This window comes from Drosophila mojavensis, unplaced genomic scaffold, assembly GCF_018153725.1.
Source record: "Drosophila mojavensis isolate 15081-1352.22 unplaced genomic scaffold, ASM1815372v1 contig_80, whole genome shotgun sequence".
Lineage (NCBI taxonomy): Eukaryota > Metazoa > Arthropoda > Insecta > Diptera > Drosophilidae > Drosophila > Drosophila mojavensis.
The window spans coordinates 6,445,812-6,461,731 of record NW_025318906.1 but is presented as its reverse complement, the minus strand read 5'-3'; the positions used below and the strand labels follow the sequence as shown (position 1 = coordinate 6,461,731).

Below are 15,920 nucleotides of genomic sequence, written 5' to 3'. Positions count from 1 at the left end.
ATATAAAGAGAAGAAAAGGCAGAAGAAGCAGACATCGAGCATAATGAAGTTGCCTCCAAGGCAAGCGCCAGGCAGGTTCGACACCCCAAGCCAGACCAAGCTGGGCCGAACGCTGCCGCGACTCAAGTGGGCGCAGCTAATGATCATAATGATGAACTCTAAAGCGCCAAACTTCGGTGCCGCCAGCTAAAGCTAAATGCGAAGCTAAATGCCACAAACAACAACAACAACACCAGCAACAACAGCAACAAAAGAGTGTGCTGCTGGCAGCGCTGTCGCTGTCGACGTCAACGCCAACTGCGCTGCTTTGCTGCTCATCCAATGAGTTTCGAATACAACTAAATCAGAATTTTTATTCAGTTTCAATTGTTTAGCGAGTGCGGATCGGCGAGTTCGAGTTCGAAACGCAGCGCAACCAAACGCGAAACGAAAGCGGCCAAAGAAAAGCTACAACAACAACAGCAACAACAACAGCAACAACGGCAACAAAAAGAATAGAAAAAGAATTGCAAAACAGAAAGCAACAAAATTGAAATTGCACTGCAGCTGTAAGGGTGGGTGTGTGACTGCCTCTGTGTGTGCGTGTGTGTGCTAGAGCGAGAGAGCGATAGCTTGTCATTAACCGCTTTGCCAAAAATGTCAAAGCGCAACGGAAGCTAGCTAATCAAGAATTTTACCGTTACACTTCTCAGCATAATTCGGCCGGAAAGACCAAAGTGAGAATCTGGCCACAAAACTTAACGCCCGAGTGAAATTTTATTCGCAAAAAGCTAAAAATAAAACAAAAAAACAAAAACAAATTAAAGAGATTTGCCTATATAAAAAAAAAATAATAATAATATATATTTTTTTCATAAATATTCCGAGTCGCTTTTTCAATAAATCATTCATAATTTGAAGTTTATCTTTTTTCTCAAGCTGTCATAATAAATTAATTGCCGGTGTTTTGCCTGTCTCCGACCCGCTCTTCGGCTGTCTCTTTCGCTCGCGACAAGCAATTAAACGTTTTTGACTAATGTGCGGGCTTTTAAGCTGTTTTGCATACCCTGAAAATGGGGAAGTGTAGAGCTTAAGAATTTTATGGATATGTATGTAACAGATAGAAGTAGGAGTGACTGAATAGCCAAAGTATGTGTACTCCTTGGAGGAAAGAGTTAAGCAAGTTCATATGCATATACTTCTCTAACAATGCCCACCTATCGGAACTCGCTAATTACACGAGCGAGTGTGCTGAAACTTAGAGTGAATATTCTATACAGTGAACGCAGTTTAATTCTATTATTTGTTTGGCCAGGCCTGATTCCATTTTCGTCTTATCAGTAAATATCGATGTTTCGCTTTGGTTTTTATCTCTCATAACTCGAAGACTGCTAAAGCGATAGATACGATGTAGATTGCTCTGAAGAATATACAGGTAATGAACATTTTAGTCTTAGAATATCAATCCCTTTCTCTAAAAAAATTCAATACAAATAAGTATAGTATCATCTCCAGCTCAAGTTTATAGCTATTATTTCAATATTATAATCGTGCTCCGAAAACTTCACAAATATTGTACATCTAGAACCGGAGTTATTGGAGGTCATGTACTCCATAGTAAGGGAGTGTGCGCATGTACGGAAGCGTATGTTTGGGTGCGTATTTGATGTAGCAAACTATAATTAATTGTCAAAGCAAACTCTGTTTATACTTTAGGGCATCTCCTAGTCGTTAACTCTAGCTAATTATATCTTTTTGTTTTAATAAATTTATAATTTTTTTAAATATTTGTTATTGTTTTGTATTTGATTTTTACATTTGGCCAAGTGCGACGGCAATGATGGCAATTGTATTTACGCATTGCTGAGCACTTTGTCATTCAAATATGCTTAATTACCAAGTGGCCGAAAAACTTTTGTCGCAAAAGGTCAAAAGGCCTCTAAGCGAGAACTAGTGACGCAATCAAGGAAGACAACTAAAGTTTGCCTAATGACTTACACGCCCTCACTCTCCCACACTCTCTCCCTCACACACACACACACACACACAGCCATAGAAGAAGAATAACTGAATTTCTTTTGAGTGAACGCATAAATAAATGAGATCTCCCACATCTCTCATCTCATCTCATTTAATCTCATCTCAGCTCGGCTCGACTCGGCTCGGCTCACCTCTATAACGATCTGCATATTTTGGCAATATAATTAACGGTGAAAAGAATGTGAAAAGTAGCGAAACGTAACGCGAAAGCCACAAAAAAAAAAATAAATAAATAAAGAAACAACTACAACTACATAAAACTGCTCTAAAGAAATGATGCCCACTGGCACGCGAACATAAACCAAAAAGAAAGGAGAGAAAGATACAAAGCAAAAAAAAAAAAAAAAATAGCATAAGTGAAGAAAGAGCAGAAACAGAAGGTTTCTACGACGCTAGCGCTTGGCGCTGTCTTTCAGTTCCCAAGCTCCCGCCGATCCAAACAGTCCACTTAACCCAAAACTCTCCACGAGAATGCCAAAGGAAGTGACCAAGTGATAAAAGACAACAAAAAAAACAGTGGGAAAAACTTGTGCAAAAAACATAAAAGGGAAATTATTTTTACCGTTACCAAGTGAAATGATGAACATTGCGCTCAGGCGGCGTCTGCTGCTCCTCTGGATGCTGCACTTGCTCGCCGATGCTGCAGCTGCGCTCACCGTGGACAATCAGCTGGTCTCGGCGCGCAATGGTAAGTACCGTGGAGGGGGATAGACAAAGCGGTTAAAACTATTAACATATCGTTTTTATTACGTATTCGCTGCGGTTTTTATGGAGCCATTAACGTCTATAAAAATGAAATACTTTTATATTCTTGAGCAAACAACAGTTAGGCTTTAGATATATGCCAACTGGTTTGTTTAGACATAGAATAGTTCGTAATGATTGGAATAGTCTATGTATTAGTCATGGTATATAATTATAGGTTGGGTTTTCTACTAGAACTACATATTTATAGTTTGTAAATATCGTGAGAGTTGAGATAGATGATAAATAAAAGATTAGTTTAAAAGTTTCAATTTCATAGAGAAACAGAGTTATAAACTATACCACTTCTTTTTCAGCGTTCAGTATAAGTATAAATACAGTAATAGATTACTATTTAACTATATAACTATATTAAACTATTGAAAGTATTTTTACTATTTACCCTCTTTACTAAATTCAAATCAAGTTCTTCCTTATGATCTATCAGCTTCATAATTGTGTAATCGTGGCAAAGAGGTCATGCAAGGGTTCACTCTGTTCCTTAGGATTGCCAATATATTTCGGGCCAAGATTTAGTATAGAGCACTTACACCTTTACAAACCTTCGAGCAGACTTGAAGACTTGCATGGATGTCTATTTAAGGCGACTCTAGAGTTCCTTTAGAACCTCCATGGCTTATAGCAGATCCAAAGGAGTTCTAGAATTACAGTAATCTCAAGAAAGAATTACGAGATGGAGTAAACTCATATAGACTTCACTGCCAGACATTTGAGCAACTGTAGAGCAATTCTAAAAACCATTGCCAGCTCCTAGAATACTACATCTGTCAGCCTTGATTCGTTCTACATGATCGCTCAAAGAATTGACTACAGGTCTATCTTTCTTCCTTCTTTTCAAAGATCACTTTGGCTAATAATTAGATGGGTTCTTCAAGTGTTTTTCAGTAGGGCTTGATGGTGAATTCTTTATGCCAAAAAAGTTATCAGGGACAAGGAATGCAACAAACAATTTCCCAGATGCTTTAGCTTTACTTAATACTTTACTCTAATACAATAATCTCTCCTTTACGCCTAATTGCATTCTTACATTCTTCTGCTCGCATTAAAAGAAACAATAAACATCTATTTCCATAGGTAACTAAAATATTTAGACCCAAATCTCAGCTCCAACTGCCACCCACATGCCATAATGGCGAAACCAGCACAGCTCATAAATCACATGGTCCAATCCATCATTAATCATCGACACAAGCTAGCCGAACAGAGGGCAATACAAATATTGTTGGTCTTTCGAATTGTCTCTTGGCTGTTGTCGCTGGGTTGACCTTTTTGAATTATTCATGGGGAGTCGCTTGAGGTGGGAGAGTGGAGTTTTACGGTGCTGGAGTCAGCTATGGGCGCCAGCTATGGGGGTCAACTGTGGTGCCAGCACCTGTGGGGCTAATGGCAGTCAACTGCGTCCACGCGGCACGCAAGCCAAATAAAATTCTGAAACGATTTGAATAAAGAACAAAAGCGTCCCAGTGTGGGGAGACAATAAAACTAACCTACCGTACAGTGGAGCAAAACCACAATAAAACGGCCTTGAAAAAAACAAACACAGAAAAATTGAATAAGTAATGCAGGTGACATCATAGTGACAATAGGGCGTCTGGGCGTCTGGGCGTCTAGGCGTGTGGGCGTGGCCGTTCATTGCATAAGCTGAACTTTTATTTGTATTTGTATTCATTTTTTTGGTCAACTGCAATTGGCCAATTAGCGAGCGACTTGAAAATTGAACTGAAGTCTATTTGGCTTTATTTTCAGATTGCTTCGAGCGCATCGCACTGGAGGCAATGCTGCCATTTGAGAAGACCTTCCGCACCGAAGACACCAACTCGCTGAAGATGTGCAAGGAGAAGTGCTTGCAGGCGGGCGAGAAGTGTCAGGCGATCTCATTCGGGTGAGCGGCGTTGCCAATTTTGTCCGATTGCTCAATGAGTAACAACAATTTTAACTGATTTTAACTTCGTGTTCGTGCAGTGTTCATCGACGCGGAAACGGCACATGTCAATTGTCATCGGAGCAGTATGGAGGCGGCAGCGGGCGACCCGCTGGCGTCATTTTCGATCCCGACTTTGATCTGTATGCGCGCAAGACGAATTGCTTCGATTTGAGCGACAATCAGCTGGACGGCGCATCGAGTCCGATCAGTACGGGCGTAACGCCCGTAAATTTACCCAATCGCCCGATCGATGTGGGCAATACGCCAGTGCTGGTCGTGAATCCCACTCCGCACACCAGTCATCCGGATGTGCCCGCACAGCCGCCGCCAGTGCCGCCCACTGGACCGCCACCGGGTGTCGGCGATCGTCTCTATTTTTCGCATGAAATCTATCCGCTCTACAAATATCCGACGCTCTACGAGCACAGCTATCCGGCGCCCAATGAGGAGGTCTATATACCTGGCGGCTATGCGGCCAACGTGCCCGAGGTGGATGAGCGCTACAGGCCGTCGTATGGGCCGCACGAGGATGATGGCATACGGCCTACGCCCCACGGGCCGCCACGCCCCATCTTCGGGCTGGGCTACGGCAATGGCTATAGCTATGGCACACCGGAACGTTACTCGCCCACAACATTGCGGCCTGCCTCCGGAGAGCGGCCCAGCTATGCGCCTAGACCGGATTATGCCAGTGATAGACCAGATTATGCACGTCCGCCGCCGCCCGCACGCCCCTATGATAGCTCCACACCACCCTCACATGGATCCCGACCCACGACCAGCTATGATCGTGATCCACGGCCCACGACCAACTATGATCGCGATCCCAGGCCCACAAGTGGCTACGATGGACATCGTGAGCCAAGACCCACGACTAGTTATGATAGCCATCGGGAGCCTCGGCCGGACTACACGAATCGACCTGATCCGCCACCGCATGCAACACACGATGGAGGATATGGTATGGGACCTGCACCTGGCTCTTCAGCTCGCCCGCCCGCCTACGATAGACCTTCAGCTCAGCCGCCCAGGGATGACTATGTGCGTCGCAATGGTAGTGCTATGCGTCCAGATGGCTACTATGATGATGATAAGACTATAGCAACCTACTTCAATCCCGGGGACTACATGCATAACAACAAAAGTAAGGCCTTGAGCAATATAAACTAGGATTCCTTCTGTTCTTAACAATGCTCGTATTTGCTTAATCAAAGTACTCAATTTATAATACCTGATCCTCGAAATTCCGAGCACATCTAATCCTAACTAAATTTCTCTCCACCTCTTCACTTAGAGCCAACTATGCCCCTGCCTGGTGACAGGGATCGTGATCGTTATCCCATGGATGAAATGAATGGTAAGTGCAGTAATCTTATGTCAAACCATCTTAACCAAGTCCCAACTAATTTGGATTCGCGACCAGCTAACCGACAGTGGGAATGAGGAGGTTTTGGATGCGATTCGCTTTATTTAACTTTTTATTATCTCTTATTTCGTTTAGTTTAGTTGTAACAACTAAAATCTAAGTAGAATTAACATTGCGCACAAATAAAACTCATTACGAGAGGCGGAAGGAAACGGGAGGCGGAGTCGACAGTTGACCCACATTTGGGATTGGCTTTTATTCGCATAACAAAACTAAAAACCCATTAGACTAAGCATAATGCGACAATCTATCGTCGATGTGGGTGGACAGTGGCTACAGTGGGTCAAAACGGTGGGGTTGTGCGCCACATTAAAAACTAAATAATCGAAAGCTCGCGCGCCACGGACAACAAAACAAATGAATTTAGCTCGCATGCTGAATGCAAAAAAAAGAAAAATAATCGAGTGCAAAAGCTTATGAAAAATTGTCACCAAGTGGGTTAGCTATCGATGGGTATGTATAGAGCGGGCGGTATGTTTAGAGGAGACTTTGAAATATGTTAAAAAATGTATAATAATTGATTATATTATTATATTCCATTCTAATGTAGCCTAAGCGGCTAAATTTAGCTGTAAAACAAAGCATAGCTAAATGGGTTAACTAGTTCAATACAGCTGGCCTGACGCTTTGAATACCATTCATAATTCACTTATATATAATATGATTCACGATGATTCATTTAGTCATTTTTTCATTTCTATGAACTCAGCTTGGTATAGAAGAGTTAATGTAGATCCTTTGACTAAGGGTTGAGGATTAGATGAGTTCTGTTTAGTTGACTACTCACTCTTTGAGCATATTTAACAAGGATGGGATTTCTGTTTGATAAAACTAAACTAGAAAAAAAAGTAGAGGAAAAATCTAAGCTATTTCTATAAATCTATCAATTTCAAATACAAGAAGAAGAGTTTATTGAGTAGAGTAAATCAGAAAATTGTCAAAAAAATCTCTAATAGCCATAACAAATTAAATATACAACGCAAGCCAGCATAAATAAAATATGATTCAAATGTGAGTCTAAAGTGCGCTTAGACGCTTGATTCGCTTGACTTAAAACTAATTAAACATTTTATTCAAAATTATATATAATTTTAAATGAAAATGTGATTTTTAATTATGCTCTAAAATGCAATTAGCCGCTTGTCTCATGGATTTTAGTCGATTAACAAAATATTTATAATTATTTAATAACTAATATTTATCATTCAACTATTTCAGTTTGAGTTGAGAACTTGCTGAGACTTTTCTCATAAATGTGAGTCAACAATTTTATATAAATAATTTTATTTAATTTTTCTTATTACAGATCGAAATCTCGTAAGTTAAAATTAAATTAATTTATATAAAATTGTCGATTAATATCTCAGTAATTGTTTGCTCTCAGTGAAATAGAAAAAAGAAGATTTTTTATACATTTTTCCATCCAATCCTTGAGCTTCTCAATCGATGTTGTGAATCGTTGCATAGCGAAAGCCATCACAATTTGATTTTTACAAAATCTCTCTCATAAGGCAATGTATGCTTCAGGCTTATACAGGTTTCATTCTATTATAGTTCTAACTTTAATTATGTTTTTTTTTTTTTTTAATAATCTCCTGTAGTTCAAGTACAATGTAGTGCCTACATATTTTCCAGGGCTCTATGACGCAACTAATTTCGATTTAGTTATGGATTAGCACATTCTTTTAGTACACCCTCATGATGTCAGCTTTAGCTAAGAATATATGTTTATTTAAATTTAGTTAAGTTGTCAAGTGCACAAGATTTATGACAATTCCACAAAAACAAGCAGCAACAAATTGCTTTGCCCACTCATCAAAGAGTCATTTATATTTTGGATTTTAGACGCGACTTCCTTTCGATGATCTCGAGTGTGACGAGCACATGAACTTTATGAAAAACCAAAGCAGAAATAGGGGGTGACATAAGCCCAAGTTCAAATGCTCAAATGCTCAAATGCTTGTTACGATCCATGCGACAATGTAATTAAATCGTTGGCTCTGCGTGCGAGTTTGTTAGCTGAATTTATTGGGCGTGGGACAGATGCTGGCTGAAGATAAGAGTGCGAGTAATACGATTATTTATTTTGCTTCTTATTCTTCTTTTACTTCTTTTTTTTTTTTTTTGGTAGCGGAAGCTTGAGTCTCTGATTCTTTTTGGCTGCCGTACTTTGCCTTTTGGGAATTGTGCAAGAGCAAGTGCACTTGAACGAGCACCCCGAAAGGCTGTATTGTATGCAAATTCTGTTGCTGTTGCTGTTAGAATGCACTAAAAAATAAAAACAGAAAGAGTGAAAAAAAAACAGAAGCTAACCCATTGTAATGACAGCTTTGACATTGATTAAGAAACGGAAATGCGCTCAGATTGTTTGGCTTTTTGTGTACCTCGAATGGTAGAGCGAGAGAGAGAGGAGGGGGTGGGTAGGCGCTCGAGCTATGTTATGATCGATGATATAGCAAAGACTCGGACAGAGTACATGATAGGTGGCATATGAATAATGCATGCTGCAAGTGCGTTATGGGCTTACTCAGTGTTAAGCTGGACAAACGTGTTGCAAAAGACTTAGGCAACGAACTTGAGTGGGGGCTTGCTAGGTGGAAAATACGGGCAGCATATGGAAATAAGTATGTAGAAGATGCAACAACAAAACTAGCTATGAAAGGAACCTTAGAATGTTTGAATTAGGATTGAAAAACAAAAGACTTAGGCAACGAACTGGACTTAGTCACATAGAAGTTAGATATGAAATGTTTGTAGGAAATTAGAAAATAAAATTTAGCTTATTTAAAATTAGCTGATAAACATATCAGATAATTGACTTGGAGCTTATAGAAATAGATGATTTTGCAAAAATTCTTATAGCCTAGCTCATAGATTTTTTAGAAGGGAAGCACCTACAGTCAATAAAACGAAAGACTTAAGCAACAAACTTATTTTCTATTTCTGTTTTTTTTTTTTTTAACTGACTTAACGCTAAGCCTAAGAATATTCGCGGAAGTGGAAAGCAGTTAAATAGCTTTGAAATCAGATATATCTACATATAGATAATGACTAAAAATGACTAGAACTCAGTTACAAATATTTATATTAGAACAAGAAAAGAATTCAACAGACAATACTTCAGCATAATTATGATGATAAGTTAACTAAATAAATTAAAACCAAATGAATTTGCAGAAATACAGAAATCACTTCGAAGTTGCTTTTGTAGAGCTCAGAGCGTGAAAAATATTCGTTTATAAATACATAAAAAGAAAGAAAATTTAAGAGTGAGACTTTGGGCTAATTAGATGTAAATTAAATGTACTCCTAAACAACTCCGCTCGTCTGAGTCAGATTCATATCATATGAGTCATTTCGTATATAGAAAATATTGAATGAATCATTTAAAATCTGAAAAATTTATGATATAAAATATACAAAAATATATAAAAATTCTATAAAATTTTTCATATAATAAATATATTTACTAGCTCAAATTTACATGATCTCAATAGTTGAATTTGAATATTTTTAATATGTACTTTATACTTAAAATGAAGCTTTCAATATATAAAGAACTTTCGATTATATTTGGGTCGTACAGAACTGATCATCCATTTAACTTCATATATGACATATTTTGGAAATTATAAAAGTTCTATCTAAAGATAATATCGCCAATATTTTCAATTCTTTGAGCCCCATTTCATAGTTGTGCCCTACTTTATGCACACAACTGATCTCATATCTCGCTCTACGCTAATCAAGTAGATTACTAGTTTAATTTCTGCGTAATCCCCATTGACTTTGCCCCCAAACAGTGCTCATTGAAATTAATACACACTCTGTCTGGCTGGCATCCTTGACTGACGTCAATTAACGCTTGGCTGCCGCTAGTGCAGCTGCTGCCGTTACGCAGCTCTCGGAGCTACAGATACAGATACCAACTATTAACAGCTGCCCTCGTATTTTCATCTGAAAACCAAGATAAGCCATCTACTAGCCAAAAAAATAAATAAAAAAGTGCGCCTAGAGTACTCATTAAAAGCGTGCATATTTCAAGGCTCTAAAGACGACGCCCCGTTGGCTAAATCAACGAGAAGAGAACAGCATCAAGAGCAGCAACAACAACAAAAATTAGATAAAGCTCTGGGAAAAAATTAAAAGCTTTTTTGGTGGAAAAACGCTCGAGCGCGCGTTAAAATTTTCTAATATCGTGTATAAAACCGCAAGCTTGACCAAAGCAGCGGCTCAGTTGAGGCTAGAAACGCCAGAGCAGCGCGTCGACGCGTTTACAGACTAGATCCTGTGAGAGTGAAAGAGAGCGAGCCAGCGAGTGAGAGAGAGAGCGCGAGTGTGAGAGGGAGAGTGCGTGAGTGAGTGAGAGCTTTCACTGCTTTGAAAAGCGCAAAATCCAATTAGAATCCTGCATATGCAGAGCAGAGTGAAAGAAAGAGAGAAAGAGAGAGAGAGATAGTGTGTGAGAGAGAGACAGACTGTGTGTGAGCTACGCTTGATATTCAAACTCAAAACCCGAAATAAAGCGCGACTTACGTAACCAGTGAGCATACAACAAAAATTGTTTAAAAAAAGAAACAAAAATTTAAATAGAATTCCAAACCGAGCTCGATTATATAAAATACAAAAATTGTGTGTGGATTTAGTGGTTCGGTGAGCGCGTTTCAATGCGTTCGCTAATGCTTTTATGGCTGCTGTTGCTGCTGTTGCTCTATGCCAGCTGCGGCACCCAAGCCAAATTCGTGAGTCCTACAAGACACAGCAGCGGCAGCGGCAGCAGCAGCAGCAGCGGTGGCAGCGGCAGCGGCGTCGGGGTTAGCGACATAAGCAGCACAATTATAATTGTGGAGGATGCCAAAGGTAGGTTGCGCTTGGGCGCGGTACAACTCGGTCAATGGCCAACAAATTCAGAAGTTAAACTGCGAAGCATATTTAAAGTAATTTGCATAATTTGGCAAATAAGAACTTCTGCCCTCCGCGAGATAATCTAAGCGGCAGCAAGGCCTCGCTGGGGCGACCGGGGGCGGATCGCTTCACAGCAACATGACTCGAACATAATTTACAGCAGCAGCAAAAAGAGCGGATGTCAAAAGCAGAACATGTAGCAACATCATGTAGAGGCAACCGATCTTGGACGCGCTTCACTGACTTCGACTTCAGCTTCAGCTTCGGCTTCAGTCAGCGAGTGACGCCAAGATCTCTGATTGCTTCACTTGCTGCTGTTGTTGTGTTTCTTTTTCTTTTTGTCTGTATCTGTTTTACTTCATCTTTACAGCCTGCTTCCGGCGTGTGCTGGCTGGCAAGCGCATAGCGCCCCATTGGATACGCCGTTCGATATCCTGTGAACGGGTGGAGGACTGCATGCGCGAGTGCGGCCACGAGAAGCGCTTCATGTGCGAGGGCTTTAACTATCGCCTGGATCCCTCGGGGCACGGCCAGGGCGACTGCGAGCTGATTGAGATACCCTTGTCTCAAATGGATCTGTACTCGAGCGCCAATCGCAGGGACTCGAATCTGCTGCGGCATCCGGACTACGATTACTATGAAAGGGATCGCAATGCGCCCAGCAGCTGTAGGCGCAATGCCTGCCAGGATTGCTCCAAGGGGCCCATTAGCAGCAATCCGATTTACTTCAAACCCAGCGGCGGCTATGGTGATAGAGATAGGGATCGGGATCGTGATCGGGATCATTATCGTCCTCCTCCTCCTCCTCCTCCGCCATCGCATAGCACCGCTGTGGGCCATTATCGTCCATCGGCTCCATCTAGCGGCTCCTACGAGCATCGACCCTTCTCCACGGACTATCACAGCTCACATTCCTCCAGCTCCTCTTCGTCCTACGAGTTCTCCTCGCATGGCTCTAGCTCCGGCTCGGGCTACTATGGTCATATACCACCCAGCAGCTTTGGCGATCATTCGCGTCCCGATTATATAGATCGTCATGATTATGGACGACCGGAGCCGCCATCTCGCTATAGACCCGATCGCTGGGAAACGCTGCCCAGCAGTTCGGGCTACGACAGTTCCGCTTACAGGCCGCCACGTCCCGAACCAGATCGCATAGACAAATACCGACCATCGTATCGTCCCGGCCATGACTTTTCACCCTATCGTCCACACGAGCCTAGCCGACCTGGGCCACCGGCCACGGGACCTGCTCACAACTATTTAGATCGCGACGGTCCACCGGGCTCGTCCTATAAGAAACCCAATAAATTTGTGCCCTATTTGATCGGGGCCGAGGAGAGCTACGGCGGTGGCTATGGCAACAAGCAGAGCTCCTATTTCGAGTCGCAGCGTCGCAAGGATCAGCACGACTTCAACTATTTCGATCTTGGCTCAACGCATCGCGAACCACCTAGGGAATCGAATGCGGTGCTACGCTATCCCGGCTCCAGCTACGATCATGATTATCCCCGAATACGCAACGATTACAGAAAACAATGGACTAGGCGACCTGGACCGGATGGTAAGTGAAATGGGAAGGGGATTGCTATAGCTCTACAATCCTTTTATCCTTTCAGAATGCTCTGCCAAGACCAGCGAGGGCTTCCGCTTGCACAAGACAGCCGTGAAGCACGCCTTCAACGTGCCCACGCTCACAGAATGCGAACGCTTGTGCTCGGATCAACGGCCCAGCTTCGTCTGCCACACGTTCAGCTATCGGTACAATCAGGCGGGCCGCGACAATTGCATGCTGTGCGACAGACCCGTCAATATGCTCGACTACTATGTGGACATAGAGCCGGATAGGGACTATGATATATACTCGATGGCCGACGATATGGATGTGTGCAGACAGCCACCGCCACACAGTCCGAGACGTAGCGACGGACCCAGCACGGCGCTCTCCGATCCCCGAAATGCACGTGAGTATGGGATGGCAGAAGATGAAGAGGCTGTTAGATTATCTTGATTAAGTCTAGAAGAGCAGAGAAGCGCTGGCTTAGCATTCAGGAGAGTTTGAAAGGAATAGAAGCGTAATCATCTCTTACTTAGGCTGGAGAAAAGCTTAAAAGCTCTTAGTCGTATAGCTCTTCATTGAGTAAGGAATCCCATAGTATTTTCTAGGCAAATCCTTTCTCTTGCTCTCTTATACTTTCTGTCCTCTGTTCCCACCAAATATTTCGGTTTATTGCCTGGGCTTACTATGCCTTTGCCTTGTGCTTTTTATCCCTTTTCTCCTCTTCAATCTATAGTATTTGCTAGGTTAAGTCTTTTTCTTGCTCTTCTCTCTTCAAAAAGAATTTTTCTTCTGGTTTATTGTCATCGAAATTCCTAGGCTACCTAGACTCTTTCTCTTACACCTTTCCTTTCTCTTGCTTTGCTTTACCCCTACAGAATGTTTCTCCTCATAGAAATTCCTAGGCTTCCTAGACCTATCTCTTAGTAATTCTAACTAATAACTTGCTTTCCTCTTCCCCCACAGAATGTTTCTTCCGCGCCATTGATGCCACGCGCTTCTTCAAGTCCATTGTCCGGGACTCGCTGACGGTGCGCACCGTGGGCGAATGTGAGATGGAGTGCATACGCTCTAGTAAGTTTACGTGTCGAGCCTTCGCCTTCCGCTATGGCCAGCAGCGCCACGCGGGCGTCATAGACAACTGCCAGCTGAGCGATTGGCCTGTGCGCGACATGGACAAGGAGCGACATCTGATACTGGATGCTGCTTTCGATATCTTTGAGCGGGCGAGCTACGGGCATGGCTGTGAAATACAGCCCATTGTGGATGAGAAACATAAGAAATGTGGGTGGACCAAGATTGCATAGAAACAGTTCCTAGAGCTAATATGATTTTCTCCATCTTTCCAGTGTGCTACTTGGGCTATGGCTCGCCGGCACGCCTACTACCTCCAGCTATTAAGAAGGTGATCACAGCACCCTCGGAGATGGCCTGTAAAAAGGAATGCATACGGCTGCGTGACACCACGCCATTCAAGTGCTATGCCTTTAGCTATGGGTAAGATCATTAGATCAAAGATCTCTATAGCTCTAACTAAACTTTTCTTGAATAGCTCGCAGTCCAGCTCCTTTAACTGCGAAATGTCTGATCTGGATCAAACGGAGCTCAAGCTCGATGTGCACTACAGGCACACCAAAGAGCGTGATTATTGGCTATTCGCTTGGAATCCATTCGATTGGACTTGCCGGGACAAGGTGAACACGATCGGTGGTTCACGTGTCAATAATGATCGACGCATGGATATATTCCGGGAACCGGGTAAACTGACAATTCTAACCTGTTGCACGTCCATCATTGTGTAAATAATCAGAGTTTGAACCAATTCCAAATTGTCTATAACCCCAGAGCTAGATTTTATATTTAGATATATATATACTTATATCTATAATTAGCTTGTAATTGGAAGAATGTCTATGTATATATATATGAATAATGTCGACTAGCATGTACAGTAGTATTACCCTAACCTGTAACCTATAACGTAACCCAGACGAATCCGGGTAGCAACACTATAACCCATCACCCAGACGAATCCAAGTATCAACTCCCTATATATACTAACTGAATGTTAATGCTTAACAATAGAGAATATTATTTAACTAACTTTACGATATATGAAAATCGAAAGGCGATGTCGCTTGGCGTCATTATACCGTAACTGGAAAGCCTTGCCGCAGGAGCAGTCCATGCGAGAAGAATCTTATAACGGGCTTCTACTCCTGTGAAACGGACGGCTCAGAGATTGGCGCCTGGGACTATTGCTGCAAAACGGATCATCCATGTGGCTATAGTCGCGGCTTCGACTATGCCTGGTAAGAGCGGACCTAAGCTCTACAATCAATAATATGATATCCTTATACCCGACCCTTTCCATTCCAGGTGCTTTGTGGGCGATGAGCCGGATCAGTGGCGCAAGTGTAGCGATCGCTATTATCCGGATGCTGGCAACAGCACCAAGCCCACTACACACTCCAGCCTGTCCAAGCAGAAGCCAAAGCCACACCAGCTGCAGGCAACCTCGGCTAGCAGTGAATACACACAGCATCCGCCACGGCCCGGCGGTCTGCAGAGTCTCAGCGATTTCGCAGCGGCCCGTTTATGGCCCGTTACTTATCTTTATAGCGAGGGGCCGCCCAATGCCACCGAATTTAGTAATTTCGTTGATTGCAACAAGGAGACGTGCTGAGTTTGGCACGCTACAGGCCTAATTAAGTAGTTCCCATAAGACACACCCTCGCCCTTGCGCCCGCCCTCGCCCCTCATCACTTAGTTCTAACAATGACGAAAATGATGTTCTCACCGTTTGTCAGCCGCAACACACACGTTCGCAAATGTGTCGCTGTGATTTTTCATTGAGATTGATTGCAAATTGCCGTCGTAATCACAACAGATAATAATAAAAAACCAATTAACTTATTAATTTCTTTAACTTTCGTGCCGACGATAAATCTTTGTACCTATGCATTTAAGTTTATATAATAAATAACTTAGTTAACTGAAGTGCGTGTTTGTGCGGGTTTTTATCTTAATATGTACATCAATTATGGCACTGCACTTTTATATATATTTAATTTATTATCTATCAGATCTGCTTAGCCGAAAAGCGCGCCAAATTTCCGATGATTATCTTTTGTCAAAATACGGTCACCCATTTCTTCATATTTCAAAAATTTGAATTTTGAAATTACATTAATTGGCTAAGGCATCAGATCGATAACTACTGCCAGTTAGAGCTGTCGATATATATTCTTTATGGTGAATTTTCACTTGTCCTTTCATATTTTAATTTGATAATTGATAAGTAAATCGTCAGATTATCAATA

General features: G+C 42.1%; 1 protein-coding gene across 3 annotated transcripts; it reads left to right on the top strand.

Moving 5' to 3' along the window:
* The first annotated feature begins 373 nt into the window (after positions 1 to 373).
* Positions 374 to 15,594, top strand: LOC6578944. Of its 3 annotated transcripts, none has more exons than XM_044011022.1 (12): positions 374 to 554; positions 2,126 to 2,707; positions 4,531 to 4,666; positions 4,747 to 5,852; positions 6,003 to 6,065; positions 11,410 to 12,603; positions 12,659 to 13,003; positions 13,564 to 13,881; positions 13,947 to 14,094; positions 14,150 to 14,355; positions 14,726 to 14,909; positions 14,977 to 15,594. In XM_044011022.1, the coding sequence occupies exons 2-12, from the start codon at positions 2,596 to 2,598 to the stop codon at positions 15,281 to 15,283; spliced, it is 4,119 nt and encodes a 1,372-aa protein (XP_043866957.1). In that variant the 5' UTR covers positions 374 to 554; positions 2,126 to 2,595; the 3' UTR covers positions 15,284 to 15,594. The 3 variants fall into 3 exon arrangements, with proteins under 3 accessions (XP_043866957.1, XP_002004841.3, XP_032586155.1); XM_002004805.4 differs by having other exon boundaries at positions 374 to 558; XM_032730264.2 differs by lacking the exons at positions 374 to 554; positions 2,126 to 2,707; positions 4,531 to 4,666; positions 4,747 to 5,852; positions 6,003 to 6,065 and adding an exon at positions 10,367 to 10,994 and having other exon boundaries at positions 14,977 to 15,592.
* The last annotated feature ends 326 nt before the right edge of the window (positions 15,595 to 15,920 follow it).

Excerpts from the sequence above, each read along its gene's own strand:
- LOC6578944 (XM_044011022.1), top strand. The coding sequence starts at position 2,596 with ATGATGAACATTGCGCTCAGGCGGCGTCTGCTGCTCCTCTGGATGCTG. Across the intron at positions 12,604-12,658 it reads TAGGCGACCTGGACCGGATG|AATGCTCTGCCAAGACCAGC; the intron begins GTAAGTGAAATG and ends TTATCCTTTCAG. Across the intron at positions 14,095-14,149 it reads TGCTATGCCTTTAGCTATGG|CTCGCAGTCCAGCTCCTTTA; the intron begins GTAAGATCATTA and ends TTTCTTGAATAG.